Source organism: Neomonachus schauinslandi, chromosome 2, assembly GCF_002201575.2.
Source record: "Neomonachus schauinslandi chromosome 2, ASM220157v2, whole genome shotgun sequence".
NCBI lineage: Eukaryota > Metazoa > Chordata > Mammalia > Carnivora > Phocidae > Neomonachus > Neomonachus schauinslandi.
Window position 1 is genome coordinate 188,547,511 of NC_058404.1, and position 27,555 is coordinate 188,575,065.

The window sequence follows — 27,555 nt, forward strand, 5'->3', positions numbered from 1 at the left end:
ATAAAATTTAGGGAGACATCTTCAGAAAAAAAATTTACAAATGTCTCTATTTGTTCATAGTCATTACCCACATTGATCGCTCAGTGATTCACCAAACACAATTCAGAATGTCTTTGGTTGTTTCCTAAATTCAAATGTGTCCATAAAATATATAAAATGATATTTCCAATTGTATTATAAGTCTTATATGTAATTTCAAAAGATAAGTTTGTTATATATCTTTATTTAATTTATCTTAGGGAATGACACCATTAAGGGGAGAAAAAACAACTATAGATTACTAATAGTGTCTGAGAGTAACAATGTTTATCCTAGACTTGTTATCTTCCCTCTTTTAAGGGTTAAATTGCAATAGAAATGTTCTTGGATATTTATGCCCAGAATTAAGATCCAGAAGAAACACTGCCTTTCTGTTCTTATACAGAAGAGCCACCATAAGATTAGTAATTAAAGGCGAGTTTCTCTCTCTTTAGTAATATTTAGGTCACTGGCCTACAGAGTAGTAGTAAAGGTAAAACTTTCCAAGATTAACACCATATGCTACCATTCAGAACCATACATGCTGGTGACAAATTTTTCAGTTTAGATTAATGTTGCTGTCTCTGGAAGAATGGTAAGAAATTCACCCATTAGCCATTGAGTCCAAGAAGGCCTTCAACAGATCTGCCTTCAATCCAGGCATTCAAAGTCCCTAGAGATTGCCAAGTCATAGGGGTGTGCAGAATAAATTAAAGTTAAAATATTGTCCAAAAGAGACCATATGTTTGAGCAGACTGCATTTGCCTTGACGGGGGAATGTAAGTGTTAAGACAAATCATGTCCAACTTGTCATAAAATTGAATTAGGACCGGAAGGAAGATGGAAATTTTAGTCAAGGGAGCTAGGAAGCTTAACAGATATCCTCCTGAAATTAGCAGACGTAAGAGTGGTGGCCAAAACACTCTTAAACATTCAATTTCTTCTCCTGAGAAGATAGAGGTTAAAAATTTTGAATGTAGGAATATTACTGATTTCTACTTTCCTCATAAGCATATCATCTGAAAAAAAATTTTTAAAATCCCAAAATTGATACCCAACTGGCTCACATTCTAGAATCTAGATGAAGAACACATTTATTAGGAAACAAAGTATTTTAGATTACATTTTTTCATATTCATTAGCCCTCTGTTGTGTGCCTAGTTATAAATAAAACAAAAAAAAGATTAATATTTTCAGAGAGCTTATATTTTTGTGTGGAGAGAGATGATAACAATATGAAATGTTTAAAATATAAAGCATAGAGAATGATTGGTGCTACGGAGAAAAATCAAGTAGCAATAGGGTAGAAGTAGCCACAGAAGACTGCAGATAGGTGGGTAGGGAAAGGCTTCAATGAAAAAGCAGTGGGGCAAAGGTGTGAGCTATATAGATATCTGAGCGATTGTTCTAAAAGGAGGAGAAGCAAAGTGATTACATTCTGGATATGCTTGAAATGCAGAGCGATAACCTTGTAAATGGATGAAGTGAAAATTTATAAGAGAGTCAAGCGTGGATCAGAGATTATGGCCTGTGGTTTGTCTATTAACTGCAATGGAGAAGAACTGAACCAGAGCAAGTTTTCAAGGAAAAAATTAGAAACTCAATTGTACACATTAGGTTTCAATTGCCTATTAGATCTTCACATGGAGAAATTTTAATAAGCAGTTGGAAGTATGAACTTGTAATTTAGGAGATTTCTGGAATGGGTAGATGATAGGTAGGTAGGTAGATAGGTAGATAGGTACATAAGTAGATATAGATAGAGAAATGGTATTAAAGTCATGAAATTAGATATTTTCACTGTGGAGAGTGTATAGACTTTAAAGCATAGATAGGTAGATGATAAATAGATGATAGATTAGATAGATAGAGAAATAGATGATAGATAGATAGATAGATAGATAGATAGATAGATGATAGATAGGTAGATAGATAGATAGATGATAAATAGATATAGATAGATTGATCGATCAAGCCCTGAGGAACTAATGACCAGCAATGTAGAAGAAAAACCAAGAATATGGCTTCCTGGGAAGCTAATAAAGAAATAGTGTTCTGCTGTATTGAATGCTTCTGATAGATCAAGTGAAAAAAATACTAAAAATGGGTCACCAGCTTCAGTACATGACCTTGTGGAGAATAGTTTTGGATAAATGGTAGGAGCCCAAGCATGTTTGGAGTGGTTTCAAAGGAGACTCAGAAAGTCAAGTTGGAAACATCTGTATAATTAGTTCTTTTGAGAGTTTGTATCACAAAAAGAAGAGAAATGAGGCAATATCTGGAATGATTACTCAAGACAAGAAAGAGATTTTTTAAGGTGGGAGAAGTGACAGTATGTTTGGATATGGGTAACATAACAGGGAAGAATTTATGATGTGGGAGAAAGGCGTGAATTACCAGAATCATGTATTTGTGTTTATAGGACAGTTGTCTCATGTAAAAATGAGTGTAATTAATCCATGGTCCCAGGGTGTGAGGGCAAGTATCTGAGTATGGATGCAGGTTGGTGAGTAAACGTGGTGGGAGCTTGTAGATATGCTTTTAATCCCTACAATTGTCAGGCTGCCTGGGTGGCTTAGTCAGTCAAGTATCTGCCTTCAGCTCAGGTCATGATCCCAGGGTCCTGGAATTGAGTCCCAATCGGACTCCCTACTCAGCAGGGAGTCTGCTTCTCCCTCTGCCTCTGCCTCCCCCCCGCTCATGTTCTTTCTCTCTCTCATGCTCTCTCTCTCAAATAAATAAATAAAATCTTTTAAAAAATCTCTGCAATTGTCTAAGTGACATAAGAACATGTACCTGTATTGTATGTTTGAGGAGAAGGTAGGGAATAGCATCTAAAAGATGTGAGCAAAGAATAGACTATGGACATAGAGTTTGATTCCTGTACAGCAATAAGGACCAAGATCAGGGATCCTAAATAGAAAATAAGACCAGTCATTTCACTCCTGTGTTTTCTTCAGCTTTGTTCAGCTGCATGCATCAAGACAGAGTAGGTGTTAATTAGAATTAACCAAGGCGATTGTTTTACCAAGCAAGGAAACCCAATGAGTGATGATGTAATGTCATTGAATGTTTATGAAACATGGATCATAATGAACAGTTTTTGGACTGTCAAAGTGTCTTCTTAAGCCTCTGTTTTGATCAGAATGATTCAACCTAGATCTGATTAGGTGGCCACTCTAGGCCAAGATATAAGTTATCTAGCTGTTTCTCTGAAATAGTCATGTCTACAAATATAACTCCCAGGCCACCTATACTAAAGTATGTTCTAATAAATGCCCATCCATGGAAGAAAAAAAAATCAATAAGGATTAGGATAGCCTAAGGTTTTAGTGGGTTAGGTTACTAATCAGAATATTACTAGGTCAAAACCTATTTTCTGAAGTTACATGAAAGAATAACCAATATTCCTTGAACAGACAAAATCCTGAAAGACCCTATCTCGGTTGTTCATTTTCATCATAAGCCTTTTCCCAGAGATGACCAAGGCCTTTGTCCTGGAGGTAATAAGAACCTCTTATAGACAGATCTTTCTAGACAGATCTATGTTACTCAGTATAATTCCTGACAATTTAAAAGAACTTCCCAGCAGGCACACAGAGAATCAGAGCTATCCTGATTTGTTATTGGCACAATCAGTCTTGAAAATCTAATTTTAATGAAATGTGAAAATCTGCAGTCATGAAATATATTCAACTAAAATGTCCCATAAGGAATAGATGATATGGGATGTTCAGAAAGGTCATAGTTTCAGTAATTCAAGTGTATTATCTAAGGAGGATGACACTGAGGAGTTAGGTTTAAGTCATCTGAAGACCATGCTTTACAAATATATGATAGATCTGTTGTTGCAGTTGTCAGATACATAAAGGTAGCTTCAGGGCGTGCTTTGGGTGAAGTATGCCCTTGTTCTACTGTGGTACGGCTTACCTTGCCTCTTGCTGGCTACTGGCCATTGTAAAGAACAACTTGGAATAAAAACAAGTGGAAAACAAAAGTGAGGAAAGATAAAGCCAAACAAGTCAATGTTCAAAAGCAAAGGAGATATTTAGTCTGGTCTCACTTCCTTTGAGGGACTCCTTTTTGAGAAGCAGACCTCATGGTCACTGACCCAGTATGGATGAAAACACTATGATGCACTTGTCTTCTTACTGTTCACCTTCATTCCTAGCCCTAAAGAAGAAAATCCATCACTGCCAGCATCTTGAAAGTCAGAAAGGATGGAATAATGTGTAGGTTAAGATTAGGTAGAGAACTGGAAAACCATGGATAAAATTGCCTCCTGCTTGTACTTAGGAACTGTATTTCAACAAATCTTTAAGGAACATCCAGAGCCATAAGAAAGTATTAGGGTTTGAAGGATAATCAGTAATTATCCAACCCAATCCTTCCTTTACAGAAGAAGACACTGCAGCTCAGAGAATTGAACTTACTTAACTTCTTATAACTAAATTGGATCAGAGCCAGCTTATTTTATTACAGTCATAACAATCATTTTTATCAAGTTTGAAAACCTAATGCTTATGAAATGTGTAAAAATCTGTAGTCAGAAAATATACTATAAAAATTTCCCTGTTATATATTTGTAACATATAAGATATAACAAAATGTAACATAAAAATATCCTTTTAATATTTTAAGCTAATGGAAAGTGCCATTTTCACTCCAGAATACTCTATGGAAGGGATATCAGATGTAGAAGTAGAGACAGGGATCCTCATTACAATCAGAAACAGATAAAAGATGTCATAGTCAGTGATTGGACTCTACATCCAACTAATGCAATACTAAAATGTCATTTAAAATCATCTTACAGATGAATATTTAATCACTCACATTATTGCTAAATGAAAAATATATTCAAATAGCAAAATAGTAAATAAAATATGATGTTAATTTATTAGATAAATGGATAGGTAATAAGAATGTTGTATACCAGTGTTAACAGTGGCTTTACTTGGGGTCTTTCACCGCCTTCCTATGCCATTTTATTTTCCCTCCTATTTTTTATAATGAGAATGTTTAACTTAAATTTTTAGAAACATCCTATTTTTAAACTTTATTTTTGAGGTGTAATCATGGCAAACCCTGTTAAGTTCTTTTCTTCTAACTGTAAGAGCTATTTGCAGATTCATTGTTGGGCGCTTCTCAAGCCAGATATATGTTTCCTAAATCTGACATGAAAGCAGTCATTTCCTGTCTTGGCTTTCTACCAAAAACCTTCCCTGATCAGGAGAAGGGAGAGTCAAACACATTTGCAGAATCAGAATCTGACGTTTAAAAGTGAGATTCAATCTTTGTGAATGCATAATCATCCAAAAATGACAAAAGAAACAACTGACTTCCTGATATGTAAATATGTAATTTTGGAAATACTGAATAAAAGAATCAAAAATTTTGATTCCTAATAATACTGTGGAAAATAACAGGTATTAAAAGAAGCAGCATTGACAAAATACAGGTCCTAACATATTAAAAACACAGCACTAACCTATAAGGACAGAAATTAATTGGTGGGGGAAAAATGCATCTCTCTCAGATCTTATTCCATAGCCATGAAACATAAAGAGTGATTGCATCTAACTGAAGGCCCCATAAGCTGTGAAAATCATTTGAATAGGAAATGGGCACATATAAAATTCACCAAGAATTTATATAAGCTTTTGTGTCCCCAAATTATAATTCAGCATGCGTTATTAAAAGATGTAAATACAAATTTATGCTTTATAGGATGTTTGAAGTAAAATTCTACAGCATCTAAACAAATCTACCCAGATTTTTAAAAAAGTCTTTAATTCCTAGCAAAATAATATATATTAACTCTAGATATTCAGCAAGCCACATAGCCTCTTAAAATGTCAATTTTTATGAAGACACACAAATAGTAAACTCATAAACATTCATAGTCTTGCAAATATTATACTCTGACAGTCATATCCCTTCATTCAACAAATATCCATTGCGTTTTTATCATGTGCTAGATATTATTCTAGGCACTGGGGAAACAACCTTAAGCCAGACAAAATTTTTGCCTTCTTGGAATTTTATGGTATTTAAAGACATATGTCATTAAGTGAAGAATTATCATATGTTATCTATTTAAATATAAAAAAGAGTGTATGTTTTGTATCTAACAATGAATCTGTTGCGTATATGGATTAAAAAGATATGAATGTGACTATTTACTCCAAAATTTTTATTTTAATTCTAATTGTGCATATCTTGGAACACCCTCAGACTATATGAAAACTCATGTGTGCACTGAAGGCTTGCATGATTTTATAATTGGCATTTCCTTAGGCATTAAATTAACATGTTAAATACAACACGACTAGTGTGGGAAGTTTTTAAATGGTGTACATGAAATATTCCCAGTGATGCAGAAACAAGAAGCACCTATAGATCTTTCTCTAATAGAGAACACATTTCTGGATAAATAAAAATTTTAAATTACAAAACCTGTTTCTAAAGTGGTTTTACCACTTTACACTCCTACCAACAAAGTGTGAGAATTGCAATTTATCCACTTACTCTCAGCATTTGCTGTTATTGTTGGCAGGTGTATGCTTTGTCCTGTTTGTTTTTTTTTTTTAATTGCCATTTTCCAGATTACAGTATTGTAAACATATTTTCAAGTGTCCATTGGCTATTCCTACAGATTTCTTTGTGTCGTGTCCAACTTCTTGTTCTTTTTTTATTTGGTTGGTTTGTCTTTTTATTAATAAGTTATAGAAGTTACATATGTATCCTGAATACTGGTGTTTGGTCAGATATATATTCTTTTCAAAATTTTGGTTTTTTATTCTATTTTATCTTTATTTTTTTAAGATTTTATTTATTTATTTGAGAGAGATAGAGCATGATTGGGGGGAAGGGCAAAGGGAGAGGAAGAAGAAGACCCGCCACTGAACAGGGACCCCCCCCCTAAGTAGGGCTCTATCCCAGGACCCTGAGATCATGATCTGAGCCAAAGGCAGACACTTAACTGACTGAGCCACCCAGGCACCCCCAAAAATTTGTTTTTATTTGAGTTAGTTGACACACAATGTTGTATTAGTTTGAGGTGTACAACATAGTGATTCAACTTTTCTAAGTGTTAGGCTCACCACAAGTGTAGCTACCATCTGCCACCATACAACACTGTTACAACATCATTGACTATATTCCTTATTCTATGTCTTTATTCCTGTTACTTATTCATTTCATAACAAGAAGCTTATATCTCTCATTCCCCTTCATATTTTGCCCATCCCCCAGTGCATCCCCTCTGGCAACCATCATTTTATTCTCTGTATTTACGTGTCTGATTCTGCTATTCATTTGTTTATTTATTTGTTTTGTTTTTTAGATTCCACAAATGAGTAAAATCGTATGGTATTTGTTTTTCTCAGTCTGACTTATTTCACTTCACATAATATCCTCTAGGTCCATCCATGTTGTTGCAAATAGCATGATCCCATCCTTTTTATGGCTACATAGTGTGACATCAGGGGGGTGTGTGTGTGTGTGTGTGTGTGTGTGTGTGTGTGTGTGCATACATCTTCCTTATCCATTCATCTAACAGTGCACACTTAGGTTGCTTCCATATCTTGGCTCTTGTAAATAATGCTGCAATAAACATAGCGTGCATATATGTTTTCAAATTAGTGTTTTAGTTTTCTTTGAGTAAATACCTAGTAATGGAATTATTGTATCATATGGATCAATTGGTCTATTTTTTTGAGGACTCTTCATACTGTTTTCTATGGTGATTGCACCAGTTTGCATTCCCACCAAGAGTGCACAAGAGTTCCATTTTCTCCACATTTCCACCAACACTTGTTAATTTTTTAAGATTTTATTTGTCAGAGAGTGCGAGCAAGCACTCACAAGCAGGGGGAGTGGCACGGAGAGGAAGAAGCAGGCCTGATGAGCAGGGAGCCTGGATGCAGGGCTGGATCCCAGGACCCTGGGATCATGACCTGAGTCAAAGGCGGAAGCTTAACCAACTGAGCCACCCAGGCATCCCAACACTTATTATTTCTGAAAATATTTTCTCTGTATCTGTGGCATTCCTATTATTTTTATTAATGGTGTCCTTTTTTTGAGAAAACATTTTTAAATTTGATTTTAATTGTTGATGAAGTCTAAATTTGTCAATTTGTTCTTTCACTATAATTTTTTTTTTCTTTTGTCTCTGGCCTAAGAAACCTTTACATAGACTGAAATCATAAAGAAATGCTGATGTTTTCCTCCAAAAAGTTAAAGGTTTTTAGGTTTCTATGTTTAGATCTATGATGTATCCTGAATTAATTTTTGTATATGTTACAACGTACAGGAAACAGTATAGTATTTCTTTATTCCAGTATAACTGGTTGAAAAGACAAAAAAATTGACTACACAGGCATCTTTGTAGAAAATCAAAAGACTGAATGATTGTGCCTCTTGTTGGGCTCTATTCTGTCCTACTGGTGCTTTTTTATTTTTTTTAAATAATTTATTTATATATTTGTCAGAAAGAGAGAGAGAGCACAAGCAGGGAGTGGAGCAGGTAAGGGGAGAGCAGACTCCCAGCTGAGCAAGGAGCCCAAAGTGAGACTCGATCCCAGGACCCTGGGATCATGATCTAAGGTGAAAGCAGACGTTTAACCAACTGAGCCACCCAGCTTCCCTGTCTTACTGGTCTTTATGCTGTTCTTGCACCACTACCACATTTCTTGATTATGTAGCTTTATAGTAACTCTCAAAGACATGTAGTATAAGTTCTTTATAAGATTGATTTGGATATTCTAGATACTTTATATTTTTATGTGGAGTTTGAGAATCAGCTTGTCAATTTCTAAAATATATGTGGGACTGCATTTATCTATAAATCAATTTCTGGAGAATTGCCATACTAACCATATTAAGACTTCTAATCCATGATGTTGTTGATCTCTCAAGCTAATTTTTAACATGTTAACATTCTATAGGAATATTAATTTTATTTTTTAATGATATCAGTCATTCCTTATGAGCCTCATATCAGGTTAGTCCCCTCCACAATTTGAAAACAGAGATCATTAAACATGTGGACTAAATCTTCACTCTAGATGTTCCTTCCAATTTTGATATGCCGCACTGCTCCCAATTTCCTTACTGCTCCTAATTTGCTCCACACATATATACTGCCACCATAGAAGGCATTAAAATTTGACACCTCTGCCCTGTGTTTTGATTTCATAAAGGAACTCACCCTTCCATAAAATTATTACACAGTTTCTACCTCCTTGCTCTTCATTCTACATATCATGCTCTTCTTTCACCACTTTTTTTTTTTTTTTTTTTTTGCATATAGCTGGATGGCCTACCAGGTGCTTTATGCAGTTGGATTTACAAGGTGACACCAAATTAAGACAAAGTTCCAGCTTGGATGCCTTCATCTCCCTCCCCTGAATCCTGATCCACTGGCTGCCAAAGCTCGAAGGGGTTTGGGGTAAAGTGCTTGGTCATGGGAAAAGCTGCTATGGTTGGCCCAGCACATGGGTAGAGGGGAAGGTTTCACTTCTTCACAATCTGAATGACATCCTCATCCTCCAATGTATGATCTTTACCCACTTTTTGAGGATTGTGTTTCACAGACAGACCCCAGACCAGAGCATATTTAAATTCTTTGGTAAGATTTTTGTGAATCTTCATGCAGAAATCATCCAATATAGTCCTAGAGTAAGGCAGCACCACTGGGGATGTATAATCGGGCAACTGGCCTTTGGGTTTGGTGTAAATCCTTACTAGTTTCAGATAGTCCCAGATCTTTTCCAAGAGGTCATCAAAATTCCAGTGGTAATGGGCAGAGATGGGTACACAGTGAGGCACCTTATAGATGATATCCAATTCCTCAATGGAGATCTGATCAATGTTATTCAACACATAGATACAAGGGATATAAACTCTGTTTCCTTCTACCATGTCGATGAGGTCATCCGCTGTGGCATCACTACGCAGTGTCACATCAACATTGTGAATTTTGTATTCAGCCAGAATGCTCTTCACAGTTTCAGCATCCAGCTCACTCTGAGGGCAAGTGGCCATGAGATTAATGCCTCCTTTATCCTTCTTCTTAAAGCCAGTGTTGGGGGGTTTGCTGTTCAAGCGAATGCCAAAGCCTTCCAGCTCATTTTCAATTATCTTTTTGTGTCCCAAGGGTTTCAGGACATCCAGAACAATCAGGATCAAGTTACATGTTTGGGCCACTGCAATGACTTGACGGCCTCTACCTTTCCCATCCTTGGCACCCTCAATGATACCTGGAAGATCCAGGAGCTGGATCTTGGCACCTTTGTATCTGATGACACCAGGCACAGTGGTCAGAGTAGTGAACTCATAGGCTGCCACCTCAGAATATACCCCTGCCAGGTTACTAAGCAGTGTTGACTTCCCCACTGATGGAAAACCCACAAACCCAATTCGAGCATCACCTGTCTTGGCCACATCAGAACCTTCTCCTGGCCCACCACCACCACCACCTTTTGGGGTAATGAGCTCTCTACGAAGCTTAGCAAGGCGAGCCTTAAGCAGCCCTAGGTGGTGTGCTGTGGCCTTGTTCTTTTGAGTCTGAGCCATCTCAGCTTCAATCTCTGCAATCTTGGCTGATTGGCGAGTACGGGGTGTTGCGGGGAGAGCGTAGTGGCCTCCACACAGACTACTTCCCCTCACACAACCGCTCTTCCACCACTTTTCAAACTTGTAGAATCCTATACATCCTTTAAGGTGAAACTGAACTTTCTTTGGTTTCTTTGGAACCAAATTTTCTTTGGTGCAGTCTTTCCTAAACAATTCACACAAAATTAATAAAAAATTGTATTGGTTACTTAAGCCTTTTTATTTATTGTTTGTATTTTTGGGGGGTATTCATTTATTGTATCTAAATTCTACCTCAAGAAATTTTATTTAAAAATTCTGTCAGTTATAACATGGCATACTTTATGCATGCTAACATAGCCTATAATTGTCTATGAAACTTAGTATGCAGGAAATATACATATATATTTTTATATTTTGGCATAAGATATAATGAAATATTTCAAATATACAGAAATATAAAAAGAAGGACTTAGTAAATATTTTATACCAGTGGTTCTCAACCAGAGTTAATTCCTCCCCCCGCCCGAGCAAAATGTTTGGCAACATTTTGGTTGTCATAACTGTGGGCATGGGGAGAGGTTTGCTACTGACTGGCATTAGGGGATAGAGGCTAGAGGCTGCTAAACATCTAAATATCCTACAGTGCACAAAGACTGTTGCCCAGAATACCAAGAGTACAGAGGTTGAGAGACTCTCCTCTATATTAGCAATTCAAATGCATTAGATGTTAACATTTTGCCACATTTGTTCCAATTATCCCCCATTTAAAGAAAATGTTACAAATATATTTGAAGCATTCATTGACTTCTGATTCATTTTCTCCACCTTCCCCTTTAGAGATAATCACTGTTTTTTTTAAGAGAGGGAGAGATGGGGGAGGGGCAGAAGGAGAGGGAGAGAGAATGTTAAGCAGACTCTACAGCCAGCCTGGAGCCCAGCATGGGGCTCAATCTCACAACAGTGAGATCAGGACCTGAGCTGAAATCCAGAGTCAGATGCTTAACCAACTGAGCCACCCAGGCGCACCTAGATAATCACTATCTTAAAATCAATGTGCAAGTAACCCCACATATATGTATATTTTATTTTATATGTATCAACTATATCCTGTTTTGTATATTTGTCACACTTATACATCAGATATTGTCATATTGCTAAATATTCTACAATGTTATTTTTTTAATCTATGGTATGTTCTTAAGATTTATCAATTTTGACATCCATAGGTCAAAATGATTTTTGTGGCTGTACATCATTTTAATAGCTGTACAAACTCCATTGCTTGTGTCATTATTTATTATTCACTGGTATACTAATGGAGATTTTGTTGTTTTAAATTATCCCCATGGCAAACAGTGCTGTGATAAACTTTCTTGTTATGCATTTCCCTTTGTATAATATACTAGGCTGAATAGTGTCTCCCATTTGTCTACCCAGAAACTCAGAATGTGACGTTTAGAACCAAAGCTTCTTCTTAGTAATTAAACTGAGGATTAGGGGTGCCTGGGTGGCTCAGATGGTTAAGCGTCTGCCTTCGGCTCAGGTCATGATCCCAGGGTCCTGGGATCAAGCCCCGCATCGGGCTCCTGGCTCGGCGGGGAGCCTGCTTCTCCCTCTCCCTCTGCCTCTCTCCCTGCTCATGCTCTCTCTCTCTCTGTATCTCTGTGTCTCAAATGAATAAATAAAATCTTTAATAAATAAATAAATAAATTAATTAATTAATTAAATAAACTGAGGATTAGAATCACTGGTTTATAGGATATATGCATCTATAAATTAATTATTAGCGTTTATGAGATTTTCTCTTCATACTTTCTCCTGCCTTGGTATCATCAGACTCTATTTTTTAGAAATCAGATGTCTGAGACAGTATTTCATTTTTTATTTACCTTTCTATGATGATGTGTACTTTTACATCATTTTTATTCATTCAATTCTATTATTTTGTGAATTATCTATTAAAATGATTTGCCCATTTTGTGTCGGTGTGGGGTGATGGTTTTTGTCTTTAAAAAGAAAATAATATGTAGTGGTATATAATATTTTCTGGACATTAAATCTTTATCCAACATACATGGCAAATATCTTCTCAAAGGCTATGGCTTATCTTTTAAATTTGTGTATATTGTCTTTCTAGTAGAAGTTATTTATTTTATTTATCAATTTTATTTTTGAGTTGTTTTTCATCTCCATTAAATAATTCATTCCACTTCTACCATTGTAATATTTACACTTTTAATATATGTGAAATTTGTTTTTGTCCATGGTATGACACAGAGATCTACTTTTCCATAAAGAAAATCAATGTTCCTTTCATCATTTAATGAGCAATATAGCTGCTTCCCACTTGGTTGTAATGCAACCTCTGCCCTAGTGTATGTGTGTGTGAGTGTGTGTGTGTGTGCACATGTGTGTGTGTGTGTGTGTCTCTACGGGTTTTCTATTCTGTTCCAGTGGCCAATTTGTCTGTTATTGTCTCTATAGCATGTGGTCCTATTTAACTTACTGTTAAAATAGCTTTGATATATGAGAGAACCAATTGCCCAACTTTGTTCTTCAAATACATCATAGATAATTTTACTTACTAGATATTCTTATGGTTCCATAGAACTTTAAGATCAATTTGTCAAGTTCCATAATATACCCGAGAGGGATTCCAATTTAAATTGCATTGATTTTAGAAATTAATTTAGTGTTATCTGACATCTTTATGGCGTTGAGTCTAATAATTCAGAAACATTAGCTTAACTTATTTTTTAATTTAGGTTAATAAATTTCAAATTGTATTGTAATAGTTTTGTGCTCAAATTTTTAAATTTACTTACATACTTTATGATAGTTCTTGCTATTCTGTGTCATAACGTATCCTATTTCATTGGCGGTTAGTGGTAGATGAGAACACTGGTTTGGACACTTGCTTGTCAGTGGCATTCTTATTGTCATCTTATTGCTTTTAATACTTTATAGATATTTTTGGACTTTTTATAAATTAAATCCTATTTCATGAAAATAAATGGTAATTTTAGCTCTTCTTTCCCAATTGTTATATAAACTTTTGCCTTGTCTCAGAGGTTCTGATAAATATTCAGTAGTAAGAATGATGATGAGCACACTTGCTTTCTGCGTAATTTTAATAGGACCACTTTCACAATGTCATATTTAAGCATGATATTTCAAAGGCTCAGCAAAAGTCTTTAACAAGGTAAAGACATTCCTTTTTTCCAGTTTGCTAATTTTTTGTGATGAATTAGTGATGAACTTTATAAAATTTTTCAAAATAATAGGCAATCAATGAGTAATCACACAGACCATACCCAATAATTTATAAATACTGTTCCTGGCAGGTGACAGGTTGTGCTCCATTATAAAAAGTGTGTTTCTGACACTTATTTACTTAATCTTTTTCACATTAAGCTTTGTGTTTGTTCAAATGTGACATTAAACATGTGTCACCAATTTTGAACTTAATGTAGTACATAAAGTGTTTATAAGAACTGTATGTGTTTCTGAGTGTTTATGTACTTAATCAAAGTATTTTATGCTCTTTTGAGCAGATATTTATTTAATCAAGGGTTTAAATGTTTCAGGAAGTGTAAAATGGCTGAACCATATGTAAGATTTCAGAGGTGCCCCGGGAGGAGAGGGAATGAAACATTAGAGGAGAGATGAAATGGATTATAAAACCCAAACGAAACTCTGTGGGATGAACACTGGCAGAAAACTCAAGAGAGGAAAGCTGTAGAGAAGACACCCCAAGACACACAGACACTGCAAAGTAAGATGTGCAAGATCCTGAGGAACAGAAGTGAACATGTAAAATGCATGCAATAATATTTTTACTAACGGCTTTTAAGATTGACTAGAACAGCATAGGGTATGCTGAGTAGAGCCAATTACCTTGTGTTTCACATCAAGCCCTGGAATGATTTTTTGTTTTCTTTGGTGTCACATGTGCCTGCTCATTCAATCCATACAACCCCACTGAGTATTGACTGTGATTACCATATTTTGAAAATAAGGATAAAAAACTTACATTAGATTAAATACCTTGATGAAGTTCATAAAGCCAACCTCTGAATCCCACCCTATTGGATTCCACTGTCCAGCTCTTTCTTCTGTATATCAGGGGACCATTTGGATAGTCATGTTTATTACACAAAAGCCAGTTATTCATCCAACACAAAACCTGCCCTAAGACATGATCCTGAAATGGAAGAGGTTAGCAGGGAGAACAAGGGGAACTCCTGGGACTCGGAGTACAGAATATTTACCCACTGTGTGGCTATCTCATACTGCATTCACAAATAACCTTGGTTGTACAAGAAAACTCAAGTTTGAGTGGTGGGGAATGTGATGGGTGATAAAGGAGGGGAGGCTATGGGGATCGATGCTCTATCAATTACTCTGTCGACACAATTTATTGAGGGAAAACTACGAACCAGGCACTGTGTTAGGCCTTGAAATGCATTCCCTCATTTAATCATGTGAGACATAAACCTTGGAATGGAGAAATTAAGTAATTTTTTTCAAGGACTCACGCTGCCAGGGTATGAAGTTCACCCCTCAACCGATTTTGTTGTAGAGATCATATAGCAACCAATTTTTGACAAAACAAAATTTCAGGTGGATGATCATATCTCTGTGATACATACACACACACATAGGTTTATACACATGTATATTCTAATAATAAAACAATTCTCAATTATATATCCACCAATTTTCAATCCAAAGTTCCCATTTTCCTACAATTTTCATGTAGTAATATCTCTTAAATGATGATGACACAGGGCGCCTGGGTGGCTCAGTCGGTTAAGCGACTGCCTTTGGCTCAGGTCATGATCCTGGAGTCCCGGGATCGAGTCCCGCGTCGGGCTCCCTGCTCGGCGGGGAGTCTGCTTCTCCCTCTGACCCTCCCCCCTCTCATGTGCTCTCTCTCTCTCATTCTCTCTCTCAAATAAATAAATAAAATCTTTAAAAAAAAAAATGATGATGACACAAACATATATCCATTCCGTATCTCTTGAAATAGTCTAGGTCAAAATCTGTAAATCACCCTGTCCTTGAAGTTATTTCCTATCTATTCACAAGGCAGAACATGAAAACACATAAAGGATTTGAGTGAAAGAAAAAGAAATATCTGAGGGGCTCAACTACTGGAAGGTTTAACCTCAACACCCTATCTGCCAACACAACAGCAATGCAATCACAACAATAGCAATATTTCCCTTATTTATTTAAAAAGGGTATAACAATGTAGTCACAAATTCTTAAGATGAAACATGCCTCATCATGGCCTAAGCAGAATTTATTCCCATATCGTTTTTATTATTTAAACAGAAAGTAAAATATATTTTAAAAGTTCAGTTCAGGATTTAGAAAAAAAGATAAAAAATAATCACTGAAAACAGGGAGATAAATGCAATTATCAGGATAAAAAGAAAAATGTAAGAATTTGAAAAAATAGAGAAGAAAAAAGAAAACAGAGCTGGTTTTTTGAAAATAAATAATTCTATAAAATGGAAGAGACAGAGAAAAAAACAAATACCGAAAATTAGAACAGTATGAGAAATACAAATATGAGAGTAAGGGCTAAGCTTGTACCAGATAATACTTTGCACAAGTATTTGTGTTTCAGAAATTTTTACAGCATGAACACTTTTTTTGGAAAAAGAAAAAGTAGCTTACTGGGGCGCCTGGGTGGCTCAGTCGTTAAGCGTCTGCCTTCGGCTCAGGTCATGATCCCGGGGTCCTGGGATTGAACCCCACATCGGGCTCCCTGCTCAGCAGGAAGCCTGCTTCTCCCTCTCCCATTCCTCCTGCTTGTGTTCCCTCTCTCACTGTGTGTCTCTCTCTGTCAAATAAATAAATAAAATCTTTAAAAAAAAAAAAGAAAAAAGAAAAAAAAGAAAAAGTAGCTTATTAAGGCTGACTCTAAAAGAGATTTAAAAACCTGGATTGATAAAAATCATACAGGACAATGCAAAAATGATCAAGAACGTGTCTTCAAAATATTGAAGACTACAGAAAATTTACGGGTGAGATATTTTTAAATTTTCGTTTGAAGAGTTTAGTTTCAATGTCTATAAACTGTAATAATTAAACATGATGGAATATTGCATAACTTATTTATGAGATACATTTATACCTGAAAAAGGAAATGCTAAACGTGAAAATATAAAATATCATTTATGGATACAAATGAAACTTATACATGAAATACTAAAAACTGATTTCAACAGGATATTTAAAAAACAATATCTACCTTGAAAAAAAAACCTTTAATCTCACTATGGACATGATGAATCTGACAAATTATATTAACATGTTAGTAAGAACACAATAGGAATTCCATAAAATATAATGTCCTCCTAATGGTAACTCCTACAAAACTGACAAAAAGATAACATTTTTCTTAACATGAAAAAAGCAAAAGTCATCACTTTACTTGCTGGTTAAAAACAACAAGTCTGTTTTATTAAATATATCAGAAAGCACTATGAAACTACATAGTATTAAAATATGACGCTATAGGCTAAATTTTCTTCCCCTCAAAATTCATATCTTAAAATACTAACCCCATAGTACTTTAGGCTGTGACTGTATTTGGAGATGGGGTCTTTAAAAAGGTAATTAAGTTAAAATGAAGTGACTAGGATGGGCCCTAATTCAATACCACAGGTGTCTTTATAAAAAGAAAAGATTAGGACACAGACATAATAGAGGGAAGAATATTTGAAGATACAGGAAGAAGACAACCATCTGTAAGGCAAGGACAGACCTCAGAAGAAGCTAAAAATGCAGACACCTGATCTCCAGCCTCTAGAACTGTGAGAAAATACATTTGCGTTGTTTAAACCACCCAGTCTGTTTTACTTTGTTATGGTAGCCTTAGCAAACCAATAAATACGGTATAGGGTTATTATAATTGAACTAGTTTAACAATTGTAGATTTTTGATGAAAATAAATGAATTGCAAACAATGATTCCTGAAAGAGATCAGAAAAAAGAATCATTATAAGTGGGTTTTTTTATTTTGGAATAAAAATCAAATTTGGACCTCACCTGAAAGGTAAAAAGGCATAATCTTTTGATTAAAGAATTGGATATAGAGTCCAAATATTTGTAAAGCCAATTTTTAAAAAATTTCTATATGCCTAAAATTTTAAATATTAAAACATTGTATGAAAGAATTGATTAATTTTCTTTTTTTTTTTAAAGATTTTATTTATTTATTTATTTGACAGAGAGAGACACAGCGAGAGAGGGAACACAAGCAGGGGGAGTGGGAGAGGGAGAAGCAGGCTTCCCTCCGAGCGGGGAGCCCGATGCGGGGCTCGATCCCAGGACCCTGAGATCATGACCTGAGCCAAAGGCAGATGCTTAACGACTGAGCCACCCAGGTGCCCCGAATTGATTAATTTTCTTATATAAAAATAAAATAACGGTCATAGGTCAACATGAACTACATTAACAGGCAGATATTATAGATGGCTAATGTCACTTTTATGCAAATAAATTCACACAAAGGATTAAGATCATCTCTAATATTCAAAAGAGTGGCTAGAAAATATGATCTGAAAGTATGTTTTGACATTAATTTAATGGCTTCAGAAAATATTTTTTAAATAAATGAAAAAATGAGATAGAAAACAAAAAAACCATTGCCCTTGGGGTGCCTGGGTAGCTCAGTCGGTTAAGCAGCAGACTCTTGATTTTGGCTGGGGTCATGCATGATCTCATAGTCATGAGATCAGCCCTGCGTCGGGCTCTGTGCTGAGTGTGGAGCCTGCTTGAGATTCTCTCTCTCCCTCTCACTCTGAACCCCCCCACTCCCACTTGTACATATGCACTCTCTCTAAAAAAAACAAAACAAACAAATGAAAAAAACAAACAAAAAAACATACCATTGCCCTTATTAAGAATAACTAGAAATTGTTTATCTATGTCCCCATCCATGCCTATATCTATAGACACATGCATGTATGTATTTATGTACTAGATTGTGATGTGAAGCTCATTTCTTAAGTAGTTGGCAGCTGCAGGAGTCTGAAAAACACTGTCTTGTACTGGTGAGAATGTGGTGAAGTAGAACATCCTGGTGTACTGTCTTGGGGTTATTCATTGCTGTACAACCAGATGGGAAATTAGTTTAACATTGTAAGTAAAATAGCACTGGAAATGTTCATACCATTGGCCCACTAATCCCCTAATAATACTTCTTCCATAAGAATTAATTAAATGCATGATCAAAGACTTATATAAGAGGGTACCTGTCAGTGCTCTGCTCTGAATTCTCTAGTGACTCTTCATTTCTCCCAGAATGAAAGGTTGTCCCCATGTCCTTATGATGGCTTAGAAGGCACTTGCAATTTGAATCTATTAGAACTTGCCTCTTCTATTTTTAATTTCCCTCTTAGTCTCTCAGCTCTAACTACATTGGCCTCCTTACTGTTCTTCAAACATAGTAGACAAACTTCCACTTCAGGCTATTTGCCCAGGAGGTTCTCTCTGCCTTGAAAATTATCTCTGTGTGGGTATGGCTTACTTCTTCTTTGCTCCAATAGCTACTCTTAACAACCAATTAAAAAATGCAGCACCAACTCCAGTCCTGCTGAGTCCCTTATCCCTGCGCTAATTTTGTTCTATAATACTTCTCCCCTCCCAACATACTATAAAATCTAATGATTATTATATTTATTCCTAATTTTATCTCTCCATTCTCCCCTTATCCCCCACTTTCTAAAATATGTATTCCACAAGGAGATAGTTAAGTAAAATTTAGAGATGGATATTATTACTAGAACAAGACACATTTTATGCAAAGTAATGATCAATAAAGATACCAAGTAATAATAAAAAGAAGAACAATATGCATAAAGGACAGGAAATAAAAATATTAGCAGTGGTTCTCTAGAGATTGGGATTCATTAGTGTTATAGTCTGCTTCATTTTTATCCAATATATTTTCCTTCATTTTCCACAGTTAATAAAATAGAAATAGAAGACTAACATTCTAAGAAAAATATTAGTTTATTTTTAAAATTGGGGTTTATATAAATATATCAAGATAATGTACTCCATAATTCAGGTAAAGATAGATACAGAATATTTATTTGATAAAATGTAAAACTCATTCTTTGTTTTAACTTTTTACAAATATAGTAATCAAAATGTATTTTATAATGTGTATCTCTTATAAATAAAAATTTATGATTAATGACTATTGGGAAATATATTTTAAAATTGCTATTCTTTTCAGCAAATGTTTAAGTACTTAAAATTAAATAAATACAAGATATTTGTATATTAAATATTTTCACAACTAATGATGTTTTTTTAAGATCACATGACACAAAATTTAAATGTAAAAAATTAATACCTTTCCTATAGAGCACTAATTAGAAGATAGAAAATATAATGAGGAAAGATATTCCTTTCTACATGCCAATTAAAAACATAAGTAAATTTGGCAATGACCATGTTGCATTTATATGAAAAAATAAGAGCATTCTACAGAGAAATAAAAAGATTTAAACTGGATAAATGCAGATAGATTCAATGTACTTTGGTGGAAGAACTGTTGTTAAAAACAGACTATTTATTCTTAAATTATTTTATAAATTTAAATGAATTCAGAATTGTACAGAATAGTGATTAAAGCTACATTTCTTACTGCTTATAGGAATGAACTCAAATTCTATCTCTAACATGTGGAGTTTTGTAACTTTAAGTACCAGTAAAATGAGGATTTACTAGTATTTATTCCAAATTCTTATAGAAATAAATGACATAATGAATGCAAAGTACTTAGCACAAGGCCTGGGACATAGTGAGCACTTAGTAATCAGAATGAACCCTGATTACAAAATCTCATCTGCCTTGTGTTGTTTTTATTTTTGTTTACTTTTATAACTTGATAAAAGTGTACAACATATTATGTAGAAAATACACAGCAAGAAAAATTAAAAAGTCATTTACATTAAAATAAGGAGTCACAGGAGGGAATAAGCTTTTAAACATATTGTAAAAATACATTAATAAAATCACTTTGTCAAATACTTATTTATGTATTCATTTGGTCAATAATCATTGACATAGTATATTCCACGAATTATGTTTGATGCTGGAGGCTCAAATATCATCCTGAAACTCACAAAATATTGGAAAAGATGGATCAGAAAAATAATCAGTTGTAATATAATTTGAGGAATGGTGATCACAGGGATAAAGACAGGGATTTAATGACTTAAAATATGGCTGTATACTACTTGAATCCTAATACAAGGCATCAAACTGCCCTACCAAAAAAATGAGAGGAGAGAATACGGGGAGAAACTTACTTTCTATGTTAGGAGTGTACAAAAATGCCTATTGGTTGCCAAATCAAGAGTCATAATAACCTCCTATCTAAAATTTGTCAAGTCATTGACATGGCAGTTTGCCTAATGCTTCTAAGACTTAGAGAAATAGGTCAGAGAAATACGCCTGGTGAGACTGCCTAACAGAGAGGTGTAGGGCCATCCCTTAAAATTCTAGCATTCTAAGAAGATGGATTAATTATATGCCCTCAAGTTCTGAATTGAGAGTCAAAGAGAGAAGATGAAAATGTGAACCACACACCTGCTGGGAAAGTTATATGGGCCAAGAACACAAAAATCAGGGGACCAGTAAAAGGGACTGCCAGCTGAGGTTCAGGAACAAGTAGGGCTTAATCATCTAGGGGGCAAAGGATCCAGAATGGCTAAGGCAAGTGGTCACTACTTGTTGAAATTAAGATACATACAGAAGACTACATTTTATCTCTTTGGGACATAAATATGGCAACTGATGAGTGAGTCTTTTTTCAAGTAAGGAATGATTATTTTCTCTCTCTCTAGGAGTGCTGTGTATGTGAGTTGAGATGATGCTCCTTCCCCTGCACTTCTTGTGCAACCGGAACCATAGACTTGCAGAACTGAGGACAATGAAGAGCTTTGAATCTGATATGGGGAGGAAGTTGAATATTAGTCAGAATTCAAAACAAAAATGAACCAACAAATAACAAGTGGAATTTGGAATTTAAAACACAATACTTTTTACATTAGCACCCCCCAAAATTAAATACTTAGGTATAAATCTAACAAAATATGAACTAGATCTACATAAGGAAAATTATATAACTCTGATGAACAAAACCAAAGAACTAAATAAATAGTAAAATATTCCATGTTCATGGATAAAAAGGCTCAATACTGTCAAGATGTCAGTTCTTCCCAACTTTATTTATAGGTTTAGTGGAGTCTCAATCTAAATCTCAGCAAATTGTGTTATGGATATTGACAAACTGATTTTAAAGTTTTGATGGAGAGGAAAAAGATTCACAATAGTCAACATAATATTGAGGAAGAACAAAGTTAGAGGACTGACACTACTCAATTTCAAGACTTACTATAAAGCTGCAGTAAACAAGACAATGTAGTATTGGTGAAAGAATGGACAATAAATTAATGGAACAGAATAGAGTACCCAGAAATTGAGCCATGTAAGTATAGTCAACTGATCTTTGAAAAGGAGAAAAGGTGATACAATGCAAAAAAGACAAATGAAAAGACATTTTCAACAAATGGTGCTGGAACAAGTGGACATCCATGAGCAAAAAAATAAATTTAGACACAGACCTTACACCCATCACAAAAACTAACTAAAAATAGATCACAAACAAAAATGTAAAATGTGAAACTATAAAACTATAAAACTTCTGAAAGGTAAAATAGGAGAAAATCTAGGTGACCTTGGTGATGACTTTTTGATGTAACACCAAAGGCACAATCCAAAAAAAGAAATAATAAGCTGGATTTCATCAAAATCGAAAACTTTTGCTCTGTGAAATACACTGTTAAGAAAATTTGAAGAAAACCTACAGACTGGGAGAAAATACTTTCAAAAGGCACATCTGTTAAAGTACTGTTACCCAAAATATACAAAGAACTCTTAAAACTGGACAGTAAGAAAATAATCTAGTTAAATAATGGGTCAGTGACAATAGACACCTCAACATGAAGATACATAGATGACATATAAGCATATGACAAAATGTTCTCCCTTATATGTTATTAAGGAAATGCAAATTAAAACTACAATAAGATTCCACTACACACCTATTAGAATGGCCAAAATCGGGGGGGTGGAGCAAGATGGCGGAGGAGTAGGAGACCTGGATTTCATCTCCTCTCAGGAATTCAGCTGGATAGGGATCAAACCATTCTGAACACCTACAAACCCAACAGGAGACTGAAGAAAGGAATAACAACAACTCTCTGAACAGAAAAGCGACCACTTTCTGGAAGGTAGGACGTGCGGAGAAGTGAATCTGAGGCGATATTCGGGAGGATAGACGGCGGGGGAGGGGCCTCTGTCAGCCGCTTCTGGCAAGTGATAGAGCCGCAGAGCACAAAATCAGAACTTTTAAAAGTCTGCTCCACCGAGGGACGTCACTCTGGTGGCTAAGCGGGGGGTGGAACCCTCCGGGACAGTGTGGTCTCAGGACCCTCGGGATCACAGAAAGACCGGGGGTGCCTGAGTGTGGCAGAGCTCCCAGGTAAGGGAGCAGGGAAGCCGGCTGCAGAGGCGGAGCCCAGGCGTGGACTCTCAGCTCGGGGTTGCCATAAACCATGATCCGCGGCACAGTCGGGCCCCTGCTCCTCCAGCAGGGACCCAACAAGCGGCAGATCCGGGGAGACTCACCTTCCTCCCCTGGGAGGAGCCGCGCGGGAGTGCGCCGCAGGGATCTGCTGGGTTTGGAGACGCCACACGGGGTCGGGTGTCAGAGATAGAAATGCGGGGTCACAGGCCAGGTGAGCACAGAGTGCAGCCGGAGACCGGGGAGACGGGAGTGACTGACGGCTTTTCTCTGGGGGTTCACTGAGAAGCGGGGCCCCGAGTTCTCGGCTCCTCCGCGGCGGAGATTGGGAGGCCGCCATTTTCACTCTCCCCGCCTCCAAAGCTATACGGAAAGCTCGCAGGGAACAAAAGCCCCGGAGAGCAAACCCGAGCACATTACTTAGCGGGAGGGGGCAAGGGCGGGGCAATTCCGCCTCCGGCAGAAACATTTGGAAACCACGGCAACAGGCCCCTCCCCAGAAGATCAGCGAGAACAGCCAGCCAAGACCAAGTTTACCGATAAATGAGAACGGCAGAACTCCAGCGCGAGGGGAATACTGCACATAGAATTCATGGCTTTTTTACCATGATTCTTTAGTCTTTCAAAGTTAATTTTTTTTTAACTTTTTTCTTTTTTTTTCTTTTTGAATTTTTCTTTTTCCCTTTTTCAACCAACATCTTATCAATCCCTTTTTTTAAAAAAAAAATTTTATTTTTCATTTTTAGAGTCATATTCTATCCCTTCATAGTAGTTACCCATATTTTTGGCTTATATATATAAGTTGTTCTCTCTTTAAAATTTTGAGATAGTTTCTTCTAACAGATTAAAATATACCCTAAATCTCTAGTATATGGTGTTTTATATTCCCCTGCCTGATCACATCCTCTCCCTTTTTTTTTCTTTTTTCTTTTTTTAAATCCTCTTATTTCTTTTTTCAAACAACTTCTTATCAATTCCTTTTATAAAATTTTTTATAATTTCAATCTTTACAGTCATATTCCATCATTTCCAAAGAACAGCAAATAAAGCCTAAACCAAGCAGGAGAAGAGAAATAATAAAGATCAGAGCAGAAATCAATGAAATAGAAACTAAAAGAACAGTAGAACAGATCAACAAAACTAGGACCTGGTTCTTTGAAAGAATTAACAAGATTGATAAACCCCTGGCCAGACTTATCAAAAAGAGAAGAGAAATGACCCAAATCAACAAAATCATGAATGAAAGAGGAGAGAGCACAACCAACACCAAAGAAATACAAACAATTTTAAGAACATATTATGAGCAACTCTATGCCAGCAAATTAGATAACCTGGAAGAAATGGAGGCATTCCTAGAGATGTATCAACTACCAAAACTGAACCAGGATGAAATAGAAAACCTGAACAGACCTATAACCACTAAGGAAATTGAAGCAGTCATCAAAAATCTCCCAACAAACAAAAGCCCAGGGCCAGAGGGCTTCCCAGGGGAATTCTACCAAACATTTTAAGAAGAATTAATACCTATTCTTCTGAAACTGTTCCAAAAATAGAAATGGAAGGAAAACTTCCAAACTCATTTTATGAGGCCAGCATTACCTTGATCCCCAAACAGACAAAGACCCCATCAAAAAGGAGAATTACAGACCAATATCCCTGATGAACATGGATGCAAAAATTCTCACCAAAATACTAGCCAATAGGATCCATCAGTACATTAAAAGGATTATTCACCATGACCAAGTGGGATTTATCCCTGGGCTGCAAGGTTGGTTCAACATCCGCAAATCAATCAATGTGATACAATACATTAACAAAAGAAAGAACAAGAATCATATGATCCTCTCAATAGATGCAGAAAAAGCTTTTGACAAAGCACAGCATCCTTTCTTGATCAAAACTCTTCAGAGTATAGGGATCGAGGGCACATACCTCAATATCATAAAAGCCATCTATGAAAAACCTACAGCGAATATCATTCTCAATGGGGAAAAACTGAGAGCTTTCCCCCTAAGGTCAGGAACACAGCAGGGATGTCCACTATCACCACTGCTATTCAACATAGTATTGGAAGTCCTAGCCACAGCAATCAGACAACAAAAAGAAATCAAAGGCATCCAAATTGGCAAAGAAGAAGTCAAACTCTCACTCTTTGCAGATGATATGATACTTTATGTGGAAAACCCGAAAGACTCCACCCCAAAACTACTAGAACTCATACAGGAATTCAGTAAAGTGGCAGGATATAAAATCAATGCACAGAAGTCAGTGGCATTCCTATACACCAACAACAAGACAGAAGAAAGAGAAATTAAGGAGTCGATCCCATTTACAATTGCACCCAAAACCCTAAGATACCTAGGAATAAATCTAACCAAAGAGACAAAGGATCTGTACTCAGAAAACTATAAAATACTCATGAAAGTAATTGAGGAAGACACAAAGAAATGGAAAAACGTTCCATGCTCATGGATTGGAAGAACAAATATTGTGAAGATGTCAATGCTACCTAGAGCAATCTACACATTCAATGCAATCCCCATCAAAATACCATCCACTTTTTTCAAAGAAATGGAACAAATAATCCTAAAATTTGTATGGAACCAGGAAAGACCCCGCATAGCCAGAGGAATGTTGAAAAAGAAAAGCAAAGCCGGCGGCATCACAATTCCGGACTTCCAGCTCTATTACAAAGCTGTCAGCATCAAGACAGCATGGTACTGGCACAAAAACAGACACATAGATCAATGGAACAGAATAGAGAGCCCAGAAATGGACCCTCAACTCTATGGTCAACTCATCTTTGGCAAAGCAGGAAAGAATGTCCAATGGAACAAAGACAGTCTCTTCAACAAATGGTGTTGGGAAAATTGGATAGCCACATGCAGAAGAATGAAACTGGACCATTTCCTTACACCACACACAAAAATAGACTCCAAATGGTTGAAAGACCTCAATGTGAGACAGGAGTCCATCAAAATCCTAAAGGAGAACACAGGCAGCAACCTCTTTGACCTCAGCCGAAGCAACTTTTTCCTAGAAACATCACCAAAGGCAAGGGAAGCAAGGGCAAAAATGAACTATTGGGACTTCATCAAGATAAAAAGCTTTTGCACAGCAAAGGAAACAGTCAACAAAACCAAAAGACAACCGACAGAATGGGAGAAGATATTTGCAAATGACATATCAGATAAAGGGCTAGTATCCAAAATCTATAAAGAACTCATCAAACTCAACACCCAAAGAACAAAGAATCCCATCAAGAAATGGGCAGAAGACATGAACAGACATTTTTCCAAAGAAGACATCCAAATGGCCAACAGACACATGAAAAAGTGCTCAACATCGCTCAGCATCAGGGAAATCCAAATCAAAACCTCAATGAGATACCACCTCACACCCGTCAGAATGGCTAAAATTAACAAGTCAGGAAACGACAGATGTTGGCGGGGATGTGGAGAAAGGGGAACCCTCCTACACTGTTGGTGGGAATGCAAGCTGGTGCAGCCACTCTGGAAAACTGTATGGAGGTTCCTCAAAAAGTTGAAAATAGAGCTACCATATGATCCAGCAATTGCACTACTGGGTATTTACCCCAAAGATGTAAAAGTAGGGATCCAAAGGGGTACGTGCACCCCGATGTTTAGAGCAGCAATGTCCACAATAGCCAAACTGTGGAAAGAACCAAGATGTCCATCGACAGATGAATGGATAAAGAAGATGTGGTATATATATACAATGGAATATTATGCAGCCATCAAAAGGAATGAGATCTTGCCATTTGCAACAACGTGGATGGAACTGGAGGGTATTATGTTGAGTGAAATAAGTCAAACAGAGAAAGACATGTATCATATGATCTCACTGATATGAGGAATTCTTAATTGTAGGAAACAAACTGAGGGTTGCTGGAGTGGGGGGTGGGGTGGGAGGGATGGGGTGACTGGGTGATAGACACTGGGGAGGGTATGTGCTCTGGTAAGTGCTGTGAATTGTGCAAGACTGTTGAATCTCAGATGTGTACCTCTGAAACAAATAATGCAATATATGTTAAGAAAAAAAAAAAGAAGAAGGTAGCGGGAGGGGAAGAATGAAGCGGGGGAAATCAGAAGGGTAGACGAACCATTAGAGACGATGGACTCTGAAAAAGAAACAGGGTTCTAGAGGGGAGGGGGGTGGGAGGATGGGTTAGCCTGGTGGTGGGTATTGAGGAGGGCACATTATGCATGGAGCACTGGGTGTTATGCACAAACAATGAATCATGGAACACTTCATCTAAAACTAATGATGTAATGTATGGGGATTAACATAAG

The 27,555-nt window shown here is 36.3% G+C and overlaps 1 protein-coding gene across 1 annotated transcript; it reads right to left on the minus strand.

The window, feature by feature from the left end:
• Positions 1 to 9,537: 9,537 nt before the first annotated feature.
• Positions 9,538 to 18,961, minus strand: LOC110571331 (developmentally-regulated GTP-binding protein 1-like). Its single transcript, XM_044913109.1, has 2 exons — positions 18,894 to 18,961; positions 9,538 to 10,804 (listed from the first exon to the last, which is right to left on the minus strand). Exons 1-2 carry the CDS (start codon positions 18,959 to 18,961, stop codon positions 9,538 to 9,540), a joined length of 1,335 nt encoding a protein of 444 aa, XP_044769044.1.
• Between the last annotated feature and the right edge of the window lie 8,594 nt (positions 18,962 to 27,555).

Coding starts and splice junctions, on each gene's coding strand:
- LOC110571331 (XM_044913109.1), bottom strand. CDS start 18,961: ATGGGGACAACCTTTCATTCTGGGAGAAATGAAGAGTCACTAGAGAAT. Junction 10,805..18,893: donor TCAGAGCAGAGCACTGACAG/GTACCCTCTTAT, acceptor TGAATTGTTTAG/GAAAGACTGCACCAAAGAAA.